The sequence below is a fragment of the Marmota monax genome, unplaced genomic scaffold (assembly GCF_021218885.2).
Source record: "Marmota monax isolate L192 unplaced genomic scaffold, Marmota_monax_Labrador192_F-V1.1 WCK01_AAM20220418_F8-fsc00009, whole genome shotgun sequence".
Taxonomy (NCBI): domain Eukaryota; kingdom Metazoa; phylum Chordata; class Mammalia; order Rodentia; family Sciuridae; genus Marmota; species Marmota monax.
Genome location: NW_026694710.1, coordinates 27076008 through 27090264, shown reverse-complemented (window position 1 = coordinate 27090264; position 14257 = coordinate 27076008). Strand labels below are relative to the sequence as shown.

The following is a 14257-nucleotide window of genomic DNA, read 5'->3' as shown; positions in this document are numbered from 1 at the left end:
ATCCTCCTGAGCTACTGGGATTTGCAAGCCTGTGCCATTGTGCCTGGCCAGAGTAGGGCTTTGTGTTGGAAGCAGGACCTGGTGAGGAGTAGAGAGAACCAAACAAGGATCCTTGCCTGCACAGTCTAGGAGAATAGGGCCCAAGCTCCGGTGGTGGCACTGGGGCCAGGACCATGAGGCAGCCAGGCTGTGGGCTGGGTCTGGCCATGAGCATGGAAGCAGGTGCGATGGAGGATGAAGCACAGGTGGGCTGCATCACTGCTCTGAGAAGAGTTGAGTTTAGTTTTTTCTTGTTATAAGTTTGGTATTGGGTTACAAAGCATTTATGAAGCTAACTCAAACTTTGCTAAGGCTTCTGATTTGTTTGAGAAATTGTGTTTTAATATATTTGTCTAGTTTGGTTTGCTCATTTAAAGACTTCCAGAATGAACTGCGACAGTAGAATCGGGATTGTAAAGTTTCCTGCGTCAGTGGAATCAGGATTTTAAAGTTTCTGAGCCATTGTCATACTTCAGAATCAGTCTCCTACAGTGTGCCCCTGCTTTTGAATGTCTTTTGCTGGCCTAGTGGGTGAACCCCACTAGGACCAGCTTTGTCACTGGGCATGAGGCGCTGTGCAGCACTGTGAGAAAGGGCTTGTTCCAGTCTCGACTCTCAGTAGGCCAGCATTTGCAGTGTTATTTTAGAAGAGAAGGTTTCCAGGATGAGAGTGGGGCAGCCCTTCTCTGTTGGGGACTTCATGCCATCAGCCATGATTAGAGGTTCAAGTGGGCACGTGGACATAATTGCTGGTTTAGTCCTGAAGTGAGTAGGGACTCGTAAGAAATGAGCTGCGAGGACCATGAGGCTCCTTGTTGGCACTGGGGTTGGGGGCCAATGAACATCCCAGCCAGCAAGTGAGGAGACCAGGCCTGCAGGAAGGATGTTTCTGTTCCAGAAACTGTTTCCCACCACAGCGAGGGGCTGAGATCCTACAGCGTGCCCTTAGCCCCCCAGCCCTGCAAACTTCCCAGGGTGCCCATCGCCTGGGCTGTTGTTATCTGACAGAATGAAAAGAATGAAGGTTTCCTGTGAGAACTGTGAGAACTTTGATTTATTTTAGTTTTGATATTATGTAGTATGTCTAGTGTTTTCAGTAATGTCCTGTGTGAATTTGCTTTTTTTTTTTTTGTTTTTTAGTACCAGAGATTGCACCCAGGGGTGCTTAATCACTGAGCCACATCCCCAGCCCTTTTTTGTATTTTATTTAGAGACAGGGTCTCGCTGAGTTTCTTAGGGCCTCAGTAAGTTGTTGAGAGCTGGCTTTGAACTCAAGATCCTCCTGCCTCAGTCTCCTGAGCTGCTGGGATTACAGGCGGATTATAGGCAAGCACCAGCATGCCTGGCATGAATTTGCTTCTTAGTGAATAGCTTCCTAATGTAGTTCTTATTATATTTTACATTGTCCCCAAATTAAAATTTTGGTTGCTTTTAGCTTTGTTTAGAACTGTAAATGGACTGTCTTCTATGAGCATATCTCTTTGTGTTTCCTTGTAGGCTTTGATGGATTCTAATCTTCCGAGGCTACAATTAGAACTCTATAAGGAAATTAAAAAGGTGAGCCCTTACTTTCCATTCTTGAAAAGATGGTACTATTTCACTGTTTTGAGCAGGATTATGTGAATTTTTATATTTCAGTTAATAAGTAAAATTGTTAGGAGGAAATATTGTTTGGCAAGGTAGATTTTACTATCCAAATGCTTACTCTTAATTTTTGTTAGATGAGATAGGACTTTAAAATGGCAATTTGGTTTTTGATATTTTTATAATTGAAGCCCACTGGACCTCAGAATCTTAGAAGCAGTTACCAAAAGTTTTACACATCTATCTGGACTTTTCTTTAAACTCGGAAAGTAACAATGAAAGTGTATGCTTTGCCTATATGCAGCCCTCTTGGTGACTAATACATGTGGCTCTTAAATGTAACATGTCCCTCCTTAAACCCATGCAGAATGGTGCCTCTCGAAGCCTGCGTGCTGCCCTGTGGAGATTTGCAGAGCTGGCTCACCTGGTTCGGCCTCAGAAATGCAGGTAAGTTGTACCTCTCTGGGTTATGTTTGTCACTATTTTTGGTGGGTGGCCAGCTTTTGCTGATCTGTTGTCCCCGCTCATGTGTCCCTTCTTCAGAGGTCTCCCTTTCCAGTCTCTCTGAAATGACCCACTTCTGCGCCTCTAAATTGCAGTCAGCAATTGGCCAGCTTGTTCTTGCATGCTATAGTAGTGCACTCTTGGTTTCCTGTCCCATCCTTCCTCAAGAGAGAATTAAGAGGTATGTGGTCTAGGGCAGCAGCAGTCTTCCCATCTTGTTCTCTGCTGCATTCCCAAACCAGTGATGGGATCTGCACATAGTAGTTGCTCACCAACCTCATTGTTACCAAGTGTAAGAGTCATAGAAAAGTAGGCTTTGTCTGTTTTGTGGATTCGAAGATGGGCGTTAAACTGTGCGTGACGTCCTGACCAGTGAAACAGTTCTGATAGTTGATTGAGAGAGCACAAGCACCACTTTCGTCATTTCTTTTCCTTAACCCACAAGACCTTCAGATGTCCCGGAGACCCTTGGCTTCACCCTGGGTGACCTATAGAGTGGCCTAAACTCCCACCGTTATTAGGAACAATGATATATTTCATTTAGGTTGAGTTTCAGTAAGAATCTCATGTGGCTGCAGAGGTACAGTCAATAAGGACATTTCTTTTTACAAAACCCTTTTCCTTTTATTGTCCATTTTGTCTAGGGCCTGGGGCCTGCTAAACATGCTGTACCACTGAGCTACTCTCTAAACCCAGCTATCTTTATTTTGAAATTATTTTGTTGTATTTCTGAAGCAATGCATTGCAGTTTCACCACATAGCAACCAAAAGTGATCTTAAAAATACAAAATTGTGCTACCATTCCTTTTGTGAAACTCTTTTACTCATTGCCCAGTGCTGTTCAGATAAAATCCAGAGTCCTCACCCTGGCCTAGACAGTGTGGCCCCCACTGGCCCTGTCATTACAGTGTTGACTGACTGGCCTGGTTTTAGTTCTTCCATCAAGTCAGGTTGTCTGATATATCCCCAGAGTCCCCTGCTGTTTCCATTTAGAAGTCCCTGCCTCAGTGCTCTGGCCCTGCATACTGCCATGCCCCTGCAGGCACCTGGGCATCTTCTACCCCTCATGGCCAAGAATCTGTTCAGTGAAGTTTTCTGGCCTTATCTGTCAGTTCTGTGACTCACTCCTTGTACCTTACATGTTCTGTTTTTCCCTCTAGAGGGCCAGACCATATCTTGAAGCCCTCATTTGGTTTGAATATTTTTTTCAAGTTTGTCATGCTCCTATTTTAAGAAAGCTTTATTCAGCAGGGCAAGTTGATGCCCATCTTTAACTTGGGAGGCCAAGGCAGGAGGATTATAAGTTTGAGACCAGCCTGGGAACTTACCAAGACACTGTCTCAAAATATAAAATGGAAAGGGCTGAGGTGTAGTTCCGTGGTTGAGCAGCCCACAGTTCAGTCCCCAATATTGCAAGAAAAAAAAAAGAAAAACTTTATTTACTTCTAAAAATTTTTGTTTTCAGTGTTTGTTTATACTATCGATTGTTTTCCAGTTGAAACTCATGGTATTTTAACAACTATTGCAATCTATTGCAAATGATTTTTAAACCCAGCTTCTTATAGTCCTTTGTGACCATGGGAAAGATGGAGGACAGTTGAACCTCATCTGTGGTTAGACTTCCTGTTCCTTTAGCTGAGCCTTGTATAATCTCCATTAAGGACCATTTTGCTGGTAAAACTGGGTTTTTGCTAACAGGGAACTGATTGCTTCTATTTCTTGTTAGAGAACACCTGAATAGTGACATATTATTTTGTGTACACAGGCCTTACCTGGTGAACCTCCTGCCATGCCTGACTCGAACAAGCAAGAGACCTGAGGAATCAGTACAGGAGACCTTGGCTGCAGCTGTTCCCAAAATCATGGCTTCTTTTGGCAACTTTGCAAATGACAATGAAATCAAGGTCTGATTGCACCTCTAGGCACACATGTGCTAATGACACAGGGAAGGAGTCTTTCAGGGCTCAGGATTTTTGGACAGGCTGTCACTTGAGAGGATTTCTTGGTTGTATTATGCTTCCTAATTCAGCTAACACCATTTGTGTCATTTTGAGGCACCCCAAAAGCTTTTTTTCACTTTTACTTTCCTATCACGGGGTGAAAAGTTGAATAGGGAGATGGCCTATAGATATAAATTCCAAAGGTATTTTTCTAGAGCAGATTGTTTTTTGGCATACTGAATTGGCTCCTTAACCTAGCTGAGGAAAGAAACGGATGATACCAGGTCTGCAGGTAGGAGAGCTTGCTGTGTGCCCTGTGAGTGTATGAGTGCCCAGCAGCTGCCAGGGCCTCCTTGGCTTCCTGTTTATGCTTTATCCTAACAAGCAACCTAAGTCCTGCTTTAGTATTTCCTTCATTACATCCGGAGGTTGTGATTGTGTCACACGTTTTGCAGATTGCAGGATTTTAGGCCTTCTCCATTTTTGTGGTCAAGTCCTGGGATTGAGTTGTCTTCCAGGGAGGTCATGGAATGCAGAGGTGAGAGCACTGCTCTGGGGATTAGACTGGAACTAGAATTCTGCCCTGTTGACCATCTCTTTCCCTTTACACAAATTACCCAATAGCTCTTCACTTGTCCCTGTCCTCTTCTGAAAAGCAGGACATGAAGGCCATTCTGGGAGTGCAGGAACTGTGTGCATGTGGAATGTAGTATAGGACCTGGCCTCTAGGAAGTGCTCAGGTGTTAGCTGAGACTGCTGTCATTAGCTGTGTGACCTTGCGTAAATTATTCAACTTCTCGTGGTTTTTCTCTGAGCTTTTTTTTTTTTAAAGAGAGAGAGAGAAAATTTTTTGATATTTATTTTTTAGTTTTTGGCAGACACAACATCTTTGTATGTGGTGCTGAGGATCGAACCCGGGCCGCACGCATGCCAGGCGAGCGCGCTACCACTTGAGCCACATCCCCAGCCCCTTCTCTGAGCTTTTGAAGTTTTCTTTTTTAAAATTTTTAAAATTGATTCATTATAGCTATACATAATAGTGGGATTTGTTGTTACATATTCATACATGCAACAACATATTTGTTAAAGTTTCATTTCCAGTACCCCCTTTTGAAGTTAATACTAAGGTAATATTAAAAACCAGTTTCATAGGCTTTTGAAATAATGAAGGGAGATTATGAATATAAAGAATTTAGTAATTGAATTATGTTCAATGGTAGCTACCACTGCTGTTATTTATTCTCCCTCTTTGGGTTGGGGGCAGATGCTCCTGGGAAGTCTCAGGACTTGAGAACTGCACATCCCCAGTGTGCCCACCATTCATGGGGGTCCTCTTGTGGACAATCACCTTTTGGATAACTCTGACAGGGCAGAGACCAGGCAGATGGTGGATATTTTGGTAGTTCTTCTAATCCTGTAACTTAGTTTACCATTTAAGTAAGATGATGCTAACCTTTTTGTTGTTGTTGTTTGTTTTTATATAGAGTTGCTACTGACTTAACTTCTTCCTATTTATTCCCCTGTCCCTTTACCCATTTATGTTTGTTCAAAAAACATAATCCAGGATTATTAAAAGGATTATAAATAAATAAAGACACTAGTCCCTCTACTTCTCCTAATCCTGTGTCTCAGAGGCAGCCACATCTCTTTGTTTCTTCTGGTGTTTACCTCCACATTTCTAAACAACATGCTTAGACTGTTATTTTTGGATTTTAAAATTTTAGACACTTTTTACTTTAGAAGAGATGAATTTAGTCCTAATCCTTCTCCTCTCTTTTCACTAACATTATATGAGTATTCAGTGTATATTATGTCCAAGTAAATAGTCACAGCTGGTTAGGTATGATTATATTTCTTCATACAGCCTTTTGTTTTTCTAGAGTTAGTAGTTGCTTTTTTTTTAATATTTCTTTTTTTAGTTGTAGTTGGACACAGTACCTTTATTCCATTCAGTTATTATTTTTTTGTGGTGCTAAGGATCGGACCCAGGGCCCTGCGCATGCTAGGCGAGCACTCTACCGCTGAGCCACAATCCCAGCCCCAGTAGTTGCTTCTTTTTCACTTATATTCACTGGCCATTTACATCATTTTACACCTTCTGATGGCTTTGTAAGATGCATCTCAGTACAGCTTTCTACATGATAGGTAGTTTATTGGATCCTTTTACCTCAGTACACTTGTCTTAGAATTCTCAGCTTTCCTTAGTCTGGACAGTTGCTCATTAAGTCTGTTGCCAGATCAGTTCCTGGGCCTGTCTTTGCCCTGGAAATTGCCTTACTGCTCTCTTACTGATGCCTGATACTTGGATGGCATATCTTTTTTTGTGTGTGAGTGTGTGTGGCACTTGTGATTGAGCCGTGGATGCCTTTATTTTTCTAGGTCTGCTCCCCTATTTTGGTAGAGCACATCCTCTAGTAGCTTCCTTAGAGGGATGAATGGGAGGAATATTTTGCATTCCTATAAATGCCTTTATCTCTCTTGGTTGGGTATAGCATTTTGGAATGGAAATCATTTTTCCTCAGGAATGTGAAGTCTTTGTCCTATCGTCTTGCAGTCCACAGCATGGTTATGGGAAGTTCCCTGACCTGATGCCTTAATCTTTGAAAGCTTTTCATTTTGGGGAGGTGGGTTGCTGGGTACTTGGTAGGCCTTTAATTTGGAAATATGTCTTTAAATTCTTGGAGATTCCTTTACTTTTGCTGGGTGGGTGCACCAGGAGCACTTAACCACTGAGCCACATCCTCAGCCCTTTTCATATTTCATTTAGAGTCAGGGTCTTGCTGAATTGCTGGGGCTGTCTTTGAACTTGTGATCCTCCTGCTTCAGCCTCTTGAGTCACTGGGATCACAGTATGCCATTGCTTCTGGCTTCTCTTGGAGTTCTGTTTCTTGGATGTATAAGGAAAGAACTGAATGAAGGAAATAGAGAGGAGGCGGATCAATAGCAACACAGGTTTATTTGGGATAGATCAGCAGAGGAGGGCCCAGTGGAGACTGAGACCCATCTGGAGTAGTTATAGGGGCCTGAGGGAGGGGGTAACTTTTGCAGTTAAGCCATTGCTAGGGAAGAGTCCTTTTAGTCATTACCTCTATTCTTCGAGGTGGTCACTATTCCATGTTGAACCAGGTATTTTCATGATTCCAGCCCCAGATAGCAATTTCCTTTCTTTGCATGATGATGGAGTATTATTTAGGTCAGGCTGAGTCAGAGTGACTGTGAGGTGACTCTTGTTCTAGGATGGAGGATATGTTTCAAAATGCCTGTATCAAATTCTTCCTGACAGTGTGCACTTGCTTTTTTGGGGAGCCTTCATAACTTTCCACTCATCCTCCAGAAAAGCTTGTGTCTGACCTTCTTCCTATGTTCTGGGTCAGCCAGTTACCACTTGTTGAGAGCCACAGCCGAAGGGGCCCCAGCAAACTTCCAGCTGCCAGCAAACTTCCAGCTGCCGGCTGATGATTGGCTCACAGTGGCCCCAGCAGCATCTAGCTGATTGGCTCCTCGGCCCCAGCAACATCTAGCTGATTGGCTCCTCTGCGGTGATGCTCATTGGGCTGTTTCCCTGCCCTTTCAGACCACGGAGCTGCTCATTGGGGGACTTTTTTGGCTCCGCCCACGTGACCCAACCAATTGGCCTCAAGAGCAGGAGGATTGTGGGAGGTGGAGAGAAGCTTGTGTGGGAGAGAGAGGCTTGTGGAAAGCCGGTGGTGGCAGTTGAGGCTCTGAGGGTTTTTCCTGAGAGGCTGTTTTGTTTGGCATGTGTGGTTCTAAAAATAAAGTTAGTTTCTTTTGACAAGTGGCTTCTGATTGTGCCCAGCCAGACTGCGGCAACCACTTGTTACTTTCTACCTTCCAAAGATTGTTGGCACCTGTGCTCTTCTTTCTGCCCTTATAAATGTATTCTTTAAAAAACTTCTTTACTTGATTCTTGTGGGGTTTCTGGGTAGTGGAGGTTCATGTTAGATCAGAAGTCTCCTAGGCTGTGGTGGGTGCATTTTTACTCTCAGGATTACCAAATATTCAGAGTTCTTGACTTTGGATTTTTCACCCCTGGATATACAACGTAAAAGTAGAACAGTGTGCAAATCAATAAGTGTAGCCCTTGATGAATAATTACAAAATGAACTTACATAGTAGCCAGCACCCAGGTCAGAAAACAGAATCTTATATGCACACTGGAAACCCCCTGTGCTTTCTCCCTGTTACCACTCTTTCCCTTTTCCTCAGAGATAGTCACTGTCCTGGCTTCTAATGCCAGAGTGAGTCTGTTTTTAAATTCTATATATGCAGAATTTATATATTTATATATAAATTTTATATAGCATGTGTTCTTTTTGTCCATCTCCTCTGTGCACGTTCAGCTTGAGAGTCTGCTGTGTTGTCCTGTGTGTTAGCAGTTCGAGTGGTTTCCCAGCTGTGGGCATTTTGTTGTGTGCATGAGCCTCAGCTTGTCCATTTTGTTGTAACTGGACGTTTGCATTATTTCTCACATCCGCCTACACTGCTGTTAGCATTCTTACATGTTTTTGGAGCACATGTGTCATTTTCTGTTGGGGCTCCCTGGAGGTGGAGTTTCTAGGGTTGCAGGGCACATTTAGCTGCAGTGGATACCACTGAGCTGCCCTACTCAGTGGTCACAGTTGACTCCAGGTGCTCTGTACGGCAGTTGTCAGTAGTTTAGTTCATTTTGGGGGGGCGGGTACCGGGGATTGTATTCAGGGGCACTCAACCACTGAGCCCCATCCTCAGCCCTGTTTATATTTTATTTAGAGGCAGGGTCTCATGATTGCTTAGCGCCTCAGTTTTGCTGAGGCTGGCTTTGAACTCAAATCCTTCTCCTGGATCCTTCTGCCTTAGTCTCCCGGGCCGCTAGGATTATAGTCATGCACCACTGTGCCTAGCATTCAGTTAGTTCTTTTTCTTTCTTTCTTTTTTTTAAAAGCATTTCTTTTTCTTTTCTTTTTTTTTGTAGTTGTAGATGGACAGAATTTATTCATTTTGTTTGTTTATTTTTAATGTGGTGCTAAGGATTGAACCCAGTGCCTCACACATGCAAGGCAAGCGCTCTCTGGCAGTCATTTAGTTCTGAACACTGATTATTCTGATATCACATTGTGGTTGTAATTGCCATTTCCAGTCCCTAAGTACTCTTTTTTTTTTTTTTTAAGATGGACCCACTATCTTTATTTATTTTATTTATTTTTATGTGGTGCTGAGGATCCTAAATACTCTTGACTCTAAAGTTTAATGATTTATGCATCTTTTCCCTTTTGAAGTACTCTAGGAAATATGTCATGATGCATTTTGAAAAGTGGAGCCCTCCATGTAGCACATACCCTTCCACTATTCTGAGAAGTACTTAAGCCTAGTTTAACACCTCCTTTCAGCTAGAATGTTCTTGGGATTATAGAGGTTTAGTTTTTAGAAGTCCCCTTGGAGCTCTCAGGTCAGATTTTATTTATTTATTTATTTTAGATTTTATTATGTCTTATCCAAAACTGTTTAGTTTCACAGTGGACTGGCTATTCATAATAGTGCTTAGTGTTCCTTGTGCTTAGAAATTTGGATTAATGTAGAATGATTGTTAATTTACTTTTTCAATAGTGTGCATGTGCACGTTTCAAAGGAGTTCTTTTTTTTTTTTTTTTTTAAAGACAGAGAGAGAGAGAATTTTAATATTTATTTTTTAGTTTTTGGCGGACACAACATCTTTGTATGTGGTGCTGAGGATCGAACCCGGGCCGCACGCACGCCAGGCGAGCGCGCTACCGCTTGAGCCACATCCCCAGCCCAAAGGAGTTCTTTTAAGATGTCAATATCTTGTCTTGCAGCTAAAAAAGTTTGTCAGAGTTGATGGATTCTCTACATGATGTCCAGGGGGAAATGGCAGGCTACATACTATTAGGGGTTTCCATGGTAGGAGACTAGTCCTTTGCTTCTCAAGTCCTAGAGTCTAATCCAGAAGTCACTGAAGCTTGATAAGCCTCTGAGAACCAGTTTATGCAACCTCACTTTTGAGGAGACCCTTATAATCCACTGCTAGTAGATGCATCTATGCTGTTTGCCTGGGTATTGCCCTGATGAATCCCTGCTCAGGATCAGTTGGACTCCATGCAGACCCAGTGCTGAGCTGTCATTCCTGAGAGCAAAATGAGTTTTGTTGTTGTTGTTGTTTTTGGTGGTGCTGGGAATGGAACCCAGGGCTTCATACATGCTAGGCTCTTCCATTGTGTCACACCTAGCTCTGGGAATGGATATTCTTTTTTTTATAATCTTCATTTTATATATTTATTTTTATGTGGTGCTGAGGATCGAACCCAGTGCCTCACACATGCTAGGTGAGTGCTCTACCACTGAGTTGCAACCCCAGCCTATGTGAATGAATATTCTTAAGTAACTTGGTCCCCACATGAATGCAGCTCTAGGTGGTCATTTTTTTTTAAATAGTTGTAGATGGACAGAATGTCTTTATTTTATTTATTTTTATGTGGTGCTGAGGATTGAACCCAATGCCTCACACATGCTAGGCAAGCGCTCTGCCGCTGAACTACAGCCCCAGCTCCTCTTTGTCATTCTTTGGAGAGTTTTTGTCAAGACTTAATTGGTTGAACTTATTGCCCTTCTCCTTAGTCTTATCCTGGACGTCCAGTGAGAACGCCTTGGTTCTTGATTTCTTGGGACAACTGTGGGTACTATGCTATTGCAGCCAGTCAGGTCACAAATGTTTCCCCTTTGCAGACACACCAACCTGAGAACACCTTCTAGCACTTTTCCAGGTGTCTCTTAGTCCAGGACATTGTTATAGTGTCTAGTTGTCTTTTTTTCCTTTATTTCAAAGTTGTTGATTTTTTTAACTCTTTTTTATATAGTGTCATTACTCACCCTGTGCCCAAATAATGTGAATACATATTTTCTGGAATCTGAGGCCTCTGCCGTCAGAGAGAGAATATAGATGCTGAGTCAAGTCACTAGTATAGTTTATGTTTGTAAATTGCTCTTAACTCTCTCAAGCTTGGAGTTCTTCCATTCAGCTATTGGGAACGTTTTAATTATTTATTATTTATACTCTGCAAGAATTTGAAGCTCCTAGTTCTTTTTATTTTTGTTTTTTTGCAGTTCTGGAGATCAAACCCAGGGCCTTGCACAAGCAAGGCAAGCACTCTACCACCAAGCTATTCCTCTAGCCCCAAGCTCCTAAGTCAAGTCTAGTTTTATGAAATATGTGGTAAGCTTCATAGGGAACTCTTCTTTCATCAGATTGGATTTTCACTTTCATAGGTTCTGTTAAAGGCTTTTATAGCAAATCTGAAGTCAAGTTCACCCACTGTTCGGCGGACAGCAGCTGGCTCAGCAGTGAGCATCTGTCAGCACTCTCGGAGGACACAGTACTTTTACAGCTGGCTCCTAAATGTGCTCCTAGGTAAGATGCGGGCAAGTGAGCGGACCCGTCACCATTGCTTACACAAGATAGACCTTTGAAAATTTTTAACACCATATGATCCCTTTGCTTCTAGGCTGGACCTCTGGCTAATGGGTTGATATGAGCTGCATTGGGGCTGCTCTGAGTTCCCATGGGGTCTTTGAACTCATGCAGAATGCATCTGTGCCCAAGGACACCAGGCAGTGGGTATAGGCCAGTGTTAGCCCCACCTTCCTTCCCAGCCTGGCTCTCCATTCATGGGACCTGAGGCTGTGCTTCAGCTCCCTGTAACGTTTGTGCCCTTTTAGCCTTTGCTACCAGCCTTGGGGTTAGGCTCTCCTGTGGTCTCTTCTTTACAAAAAATTATACCATGCGTCTCCAAGCAGCAGATCAGCTGTTAAAAACAAGAATGTGGCTGCCTTTGTAGGTCTGCTGGTTCCTGTGGAGGAAGAACACCCCACGCTCCTGATCCTTGGTGTGCTGCTCACATTGAGGTATCTGGTGCCCTTGTTGCAGCAGCAGGTCAAGGACACAAGCCTGAAAGGCAGCTTTGGGGTGACGCGGAAAGAGATGGAAGTTTCTCCCTCTGCAGAGCAGCTTGTCCAGGTGGGAGCCATGGAGGTGATTCTAGTCTCTACACTTAAAAATGGCACACACTTCAAGACCCAGTTAATTTGGATGAAAAGAGGCAGAGCCACAGGCCAGCATTGTGGGCTCTGGAACATGACTTTTGGGTTCCATCCCAAGAGGCCACCTCTAGCCTGTGACGCCTATGTGTCATTGTCATTTCACGTAAAGGTGCAATGTATCACATTAAGCCCTTTAGAGTCCCCCCCACCTGGCATAGGGACTGCTCTTAGCCTGTTTTAAAACCAGGGGTTATGAAATGTGCTATTCCATTCAGTGAATACTGCTTTAGTGCCCACTGTGTGCAAGGCATTGGGGTGGGGCAGCTACTGGGAATGCAGGGAGCATTTCTGCTGCAGCGTCTCCCCACGGTCTAGTGCACTTATCTGGGCAGGGTCGTACACTAAGCATGTTAGGGCAGAATGTAGACTTTGGTAGACTGGCAGGAGCTCAGTGTGCTTTTTGAAAAAAATTAAAGGTGTATTCCACAAAAAGGAGAAACACATTTAACAAATTCAAGAGAGCAAATCTTTAACCCGGGAGTGTATTCAAAACAATCCTGTGATGACTGTTGTGTAGCATGTAGTAGGAACTCAAGAAGCATGCCTTGTGACAAATAATATGACCAAGAAGCTGGGAAAGGGAAGCATATCCCCGTGTTGTTCACAAGGAGGGGAAGAGGCAGTGAGTGATTCCATGAAAACCAGCAAGATTTATAGAGGAAACTTGATGGTCCAACTGTGAAGCAGGGCCTCATGCATGCTAGGCAGGTGCTCTCCCACTGAGCCACATTCCCAGCCCCTAAAATGTAGAATAATTTTAAGTATGTAATGAAATGAAAGAGAATCTATTTGACCATTACTCTTGGAAGATTTTAAGTGACACAGTAATAATAACATACTTCTTTTTGAATTATTACTTTAATAGGCTTTGGAGTAAATACTGGTATGTGCACGTGATAAAGCTGAGTTTTAGACTTCCAGGTGGAGTTTATTCATGTAGTCTTAAATAGCAGCATGTGCATGTGGTCAGTCTGGGCAGTATGAAGTAGCACTGTTGCTGACCTTTCTAGAGCAGTAAAGGAGGTGAAGGAACATGGGCAGTGGTCTCCTATTCAGATTGGCAGCTTCACATCACAGGTCTAAGTTGACTACCTCAACAGGGTCTGTAAGCATTTTCTTTTCTTTTCTTTTCTTTTTTTTTTTTTAATTTTTATTTTTAAAGCATTCTTTAAAAAAAAAAAAAAACACTTTATTTTATTTATTTATTTTTATGTGATGCTGAGGATTAAACCCAGTGCCTCACACATGCTAGGCAAGTGCTTTCCCACTGAGCCCCAGCCCCAGCACCTCCACAAGCATTTTCTATCAGGGGCCAGAGAGTAAATATTCTAAGTTCTGCAGGCCTTACCATGCCCATTGCAGCTACTCGGCTGTACTATTGTAACATGACAGTGGCCACACACAGCCATAGGTATGATGAGTTCCAGTGAAACAGGAAAAGCAGGCCTGAGCCAGATGTGGCCTGTGGACTTCAACTCACCAACCCCATGATTTAGGGTTGTGGAGGTTTCCATCAGAATGGAAATCAAGGATTAAAGGTAGCTCCCTGGGGGACTTTGCCTTTTTATTTTGTACTTTACTGATTTTTTAAAATGTATTTTATGATAGTAAAGGCAGGGTTGGCCAGTTTAGCAAATAAAATTACAAAATGCCAATGAAATTTGAATTTCAGATAAATAGTAATTTTGTAATATAAGTATTTTCCAAATCAGTGGGACATACTTATACTACAAAATTATTGTTTTCTGAAATTCAAATTTAACTGGGCTGCTTGTGTTTCATTTGGTAACTCTGAAGTGAAAAAGTAATTCATTTTGTTCCTATGAATTGTGATTGAGTATTAAAATCACTAATGAGGTTTGACATATGCCTTTAAAATTTCGGGTGACTCTGTTGGCCTCTGTCATGTTTCTGATTGTTGAATGTGTTCACCTGACTCCACCTCAGTGTCTCTTGGGGGTTGCCCCTCTTTCCAGTTTCAGAAAATGGAGATGTGAATTGACTTGCGGCTGTTTACTTTAAAGAATATGCAGTGGGGGGCTGGGGCGCGGCTCAGTGCCAGAGGGCTTGCCTAGCACCTC

The 14257-nt window shown here is 42.8% G+C and overlaps 1 protein-coding gene across 3 annotated transcripts in view; it reads left to right on the top strand.

The window, feature by feature from the left end:
- Htt (huntingtin) overlaps positions 1-14257 on the top strand; it is a 141065-nt gene that overhangs the window by 31498 nt on the left and 95310 nt on the right. For all 3 annotated transcript variants that reach the window (XM_046423853.2, XM_058572449.1, XM_046423854.2), the window contains exons 4-8: positions 1537-1596; positions 1991-2070; positions 3893-4031; positions 11346-11487; positions 11915-12093. In XM_046423853.2, the coding sequence (XP_046279809.1) occupies positions 1537-1596; positions 1991-2070; positions 3893-4031; positions 11346-11487; positions 11915-12093 (600 nt within the window). The remainder of the gene's footprint in view (positions 1-1536; positions 1597-1990; positions 2071-3892; positions 4032-11345; positions 11488-11914; positions 12094-14257) is intronic.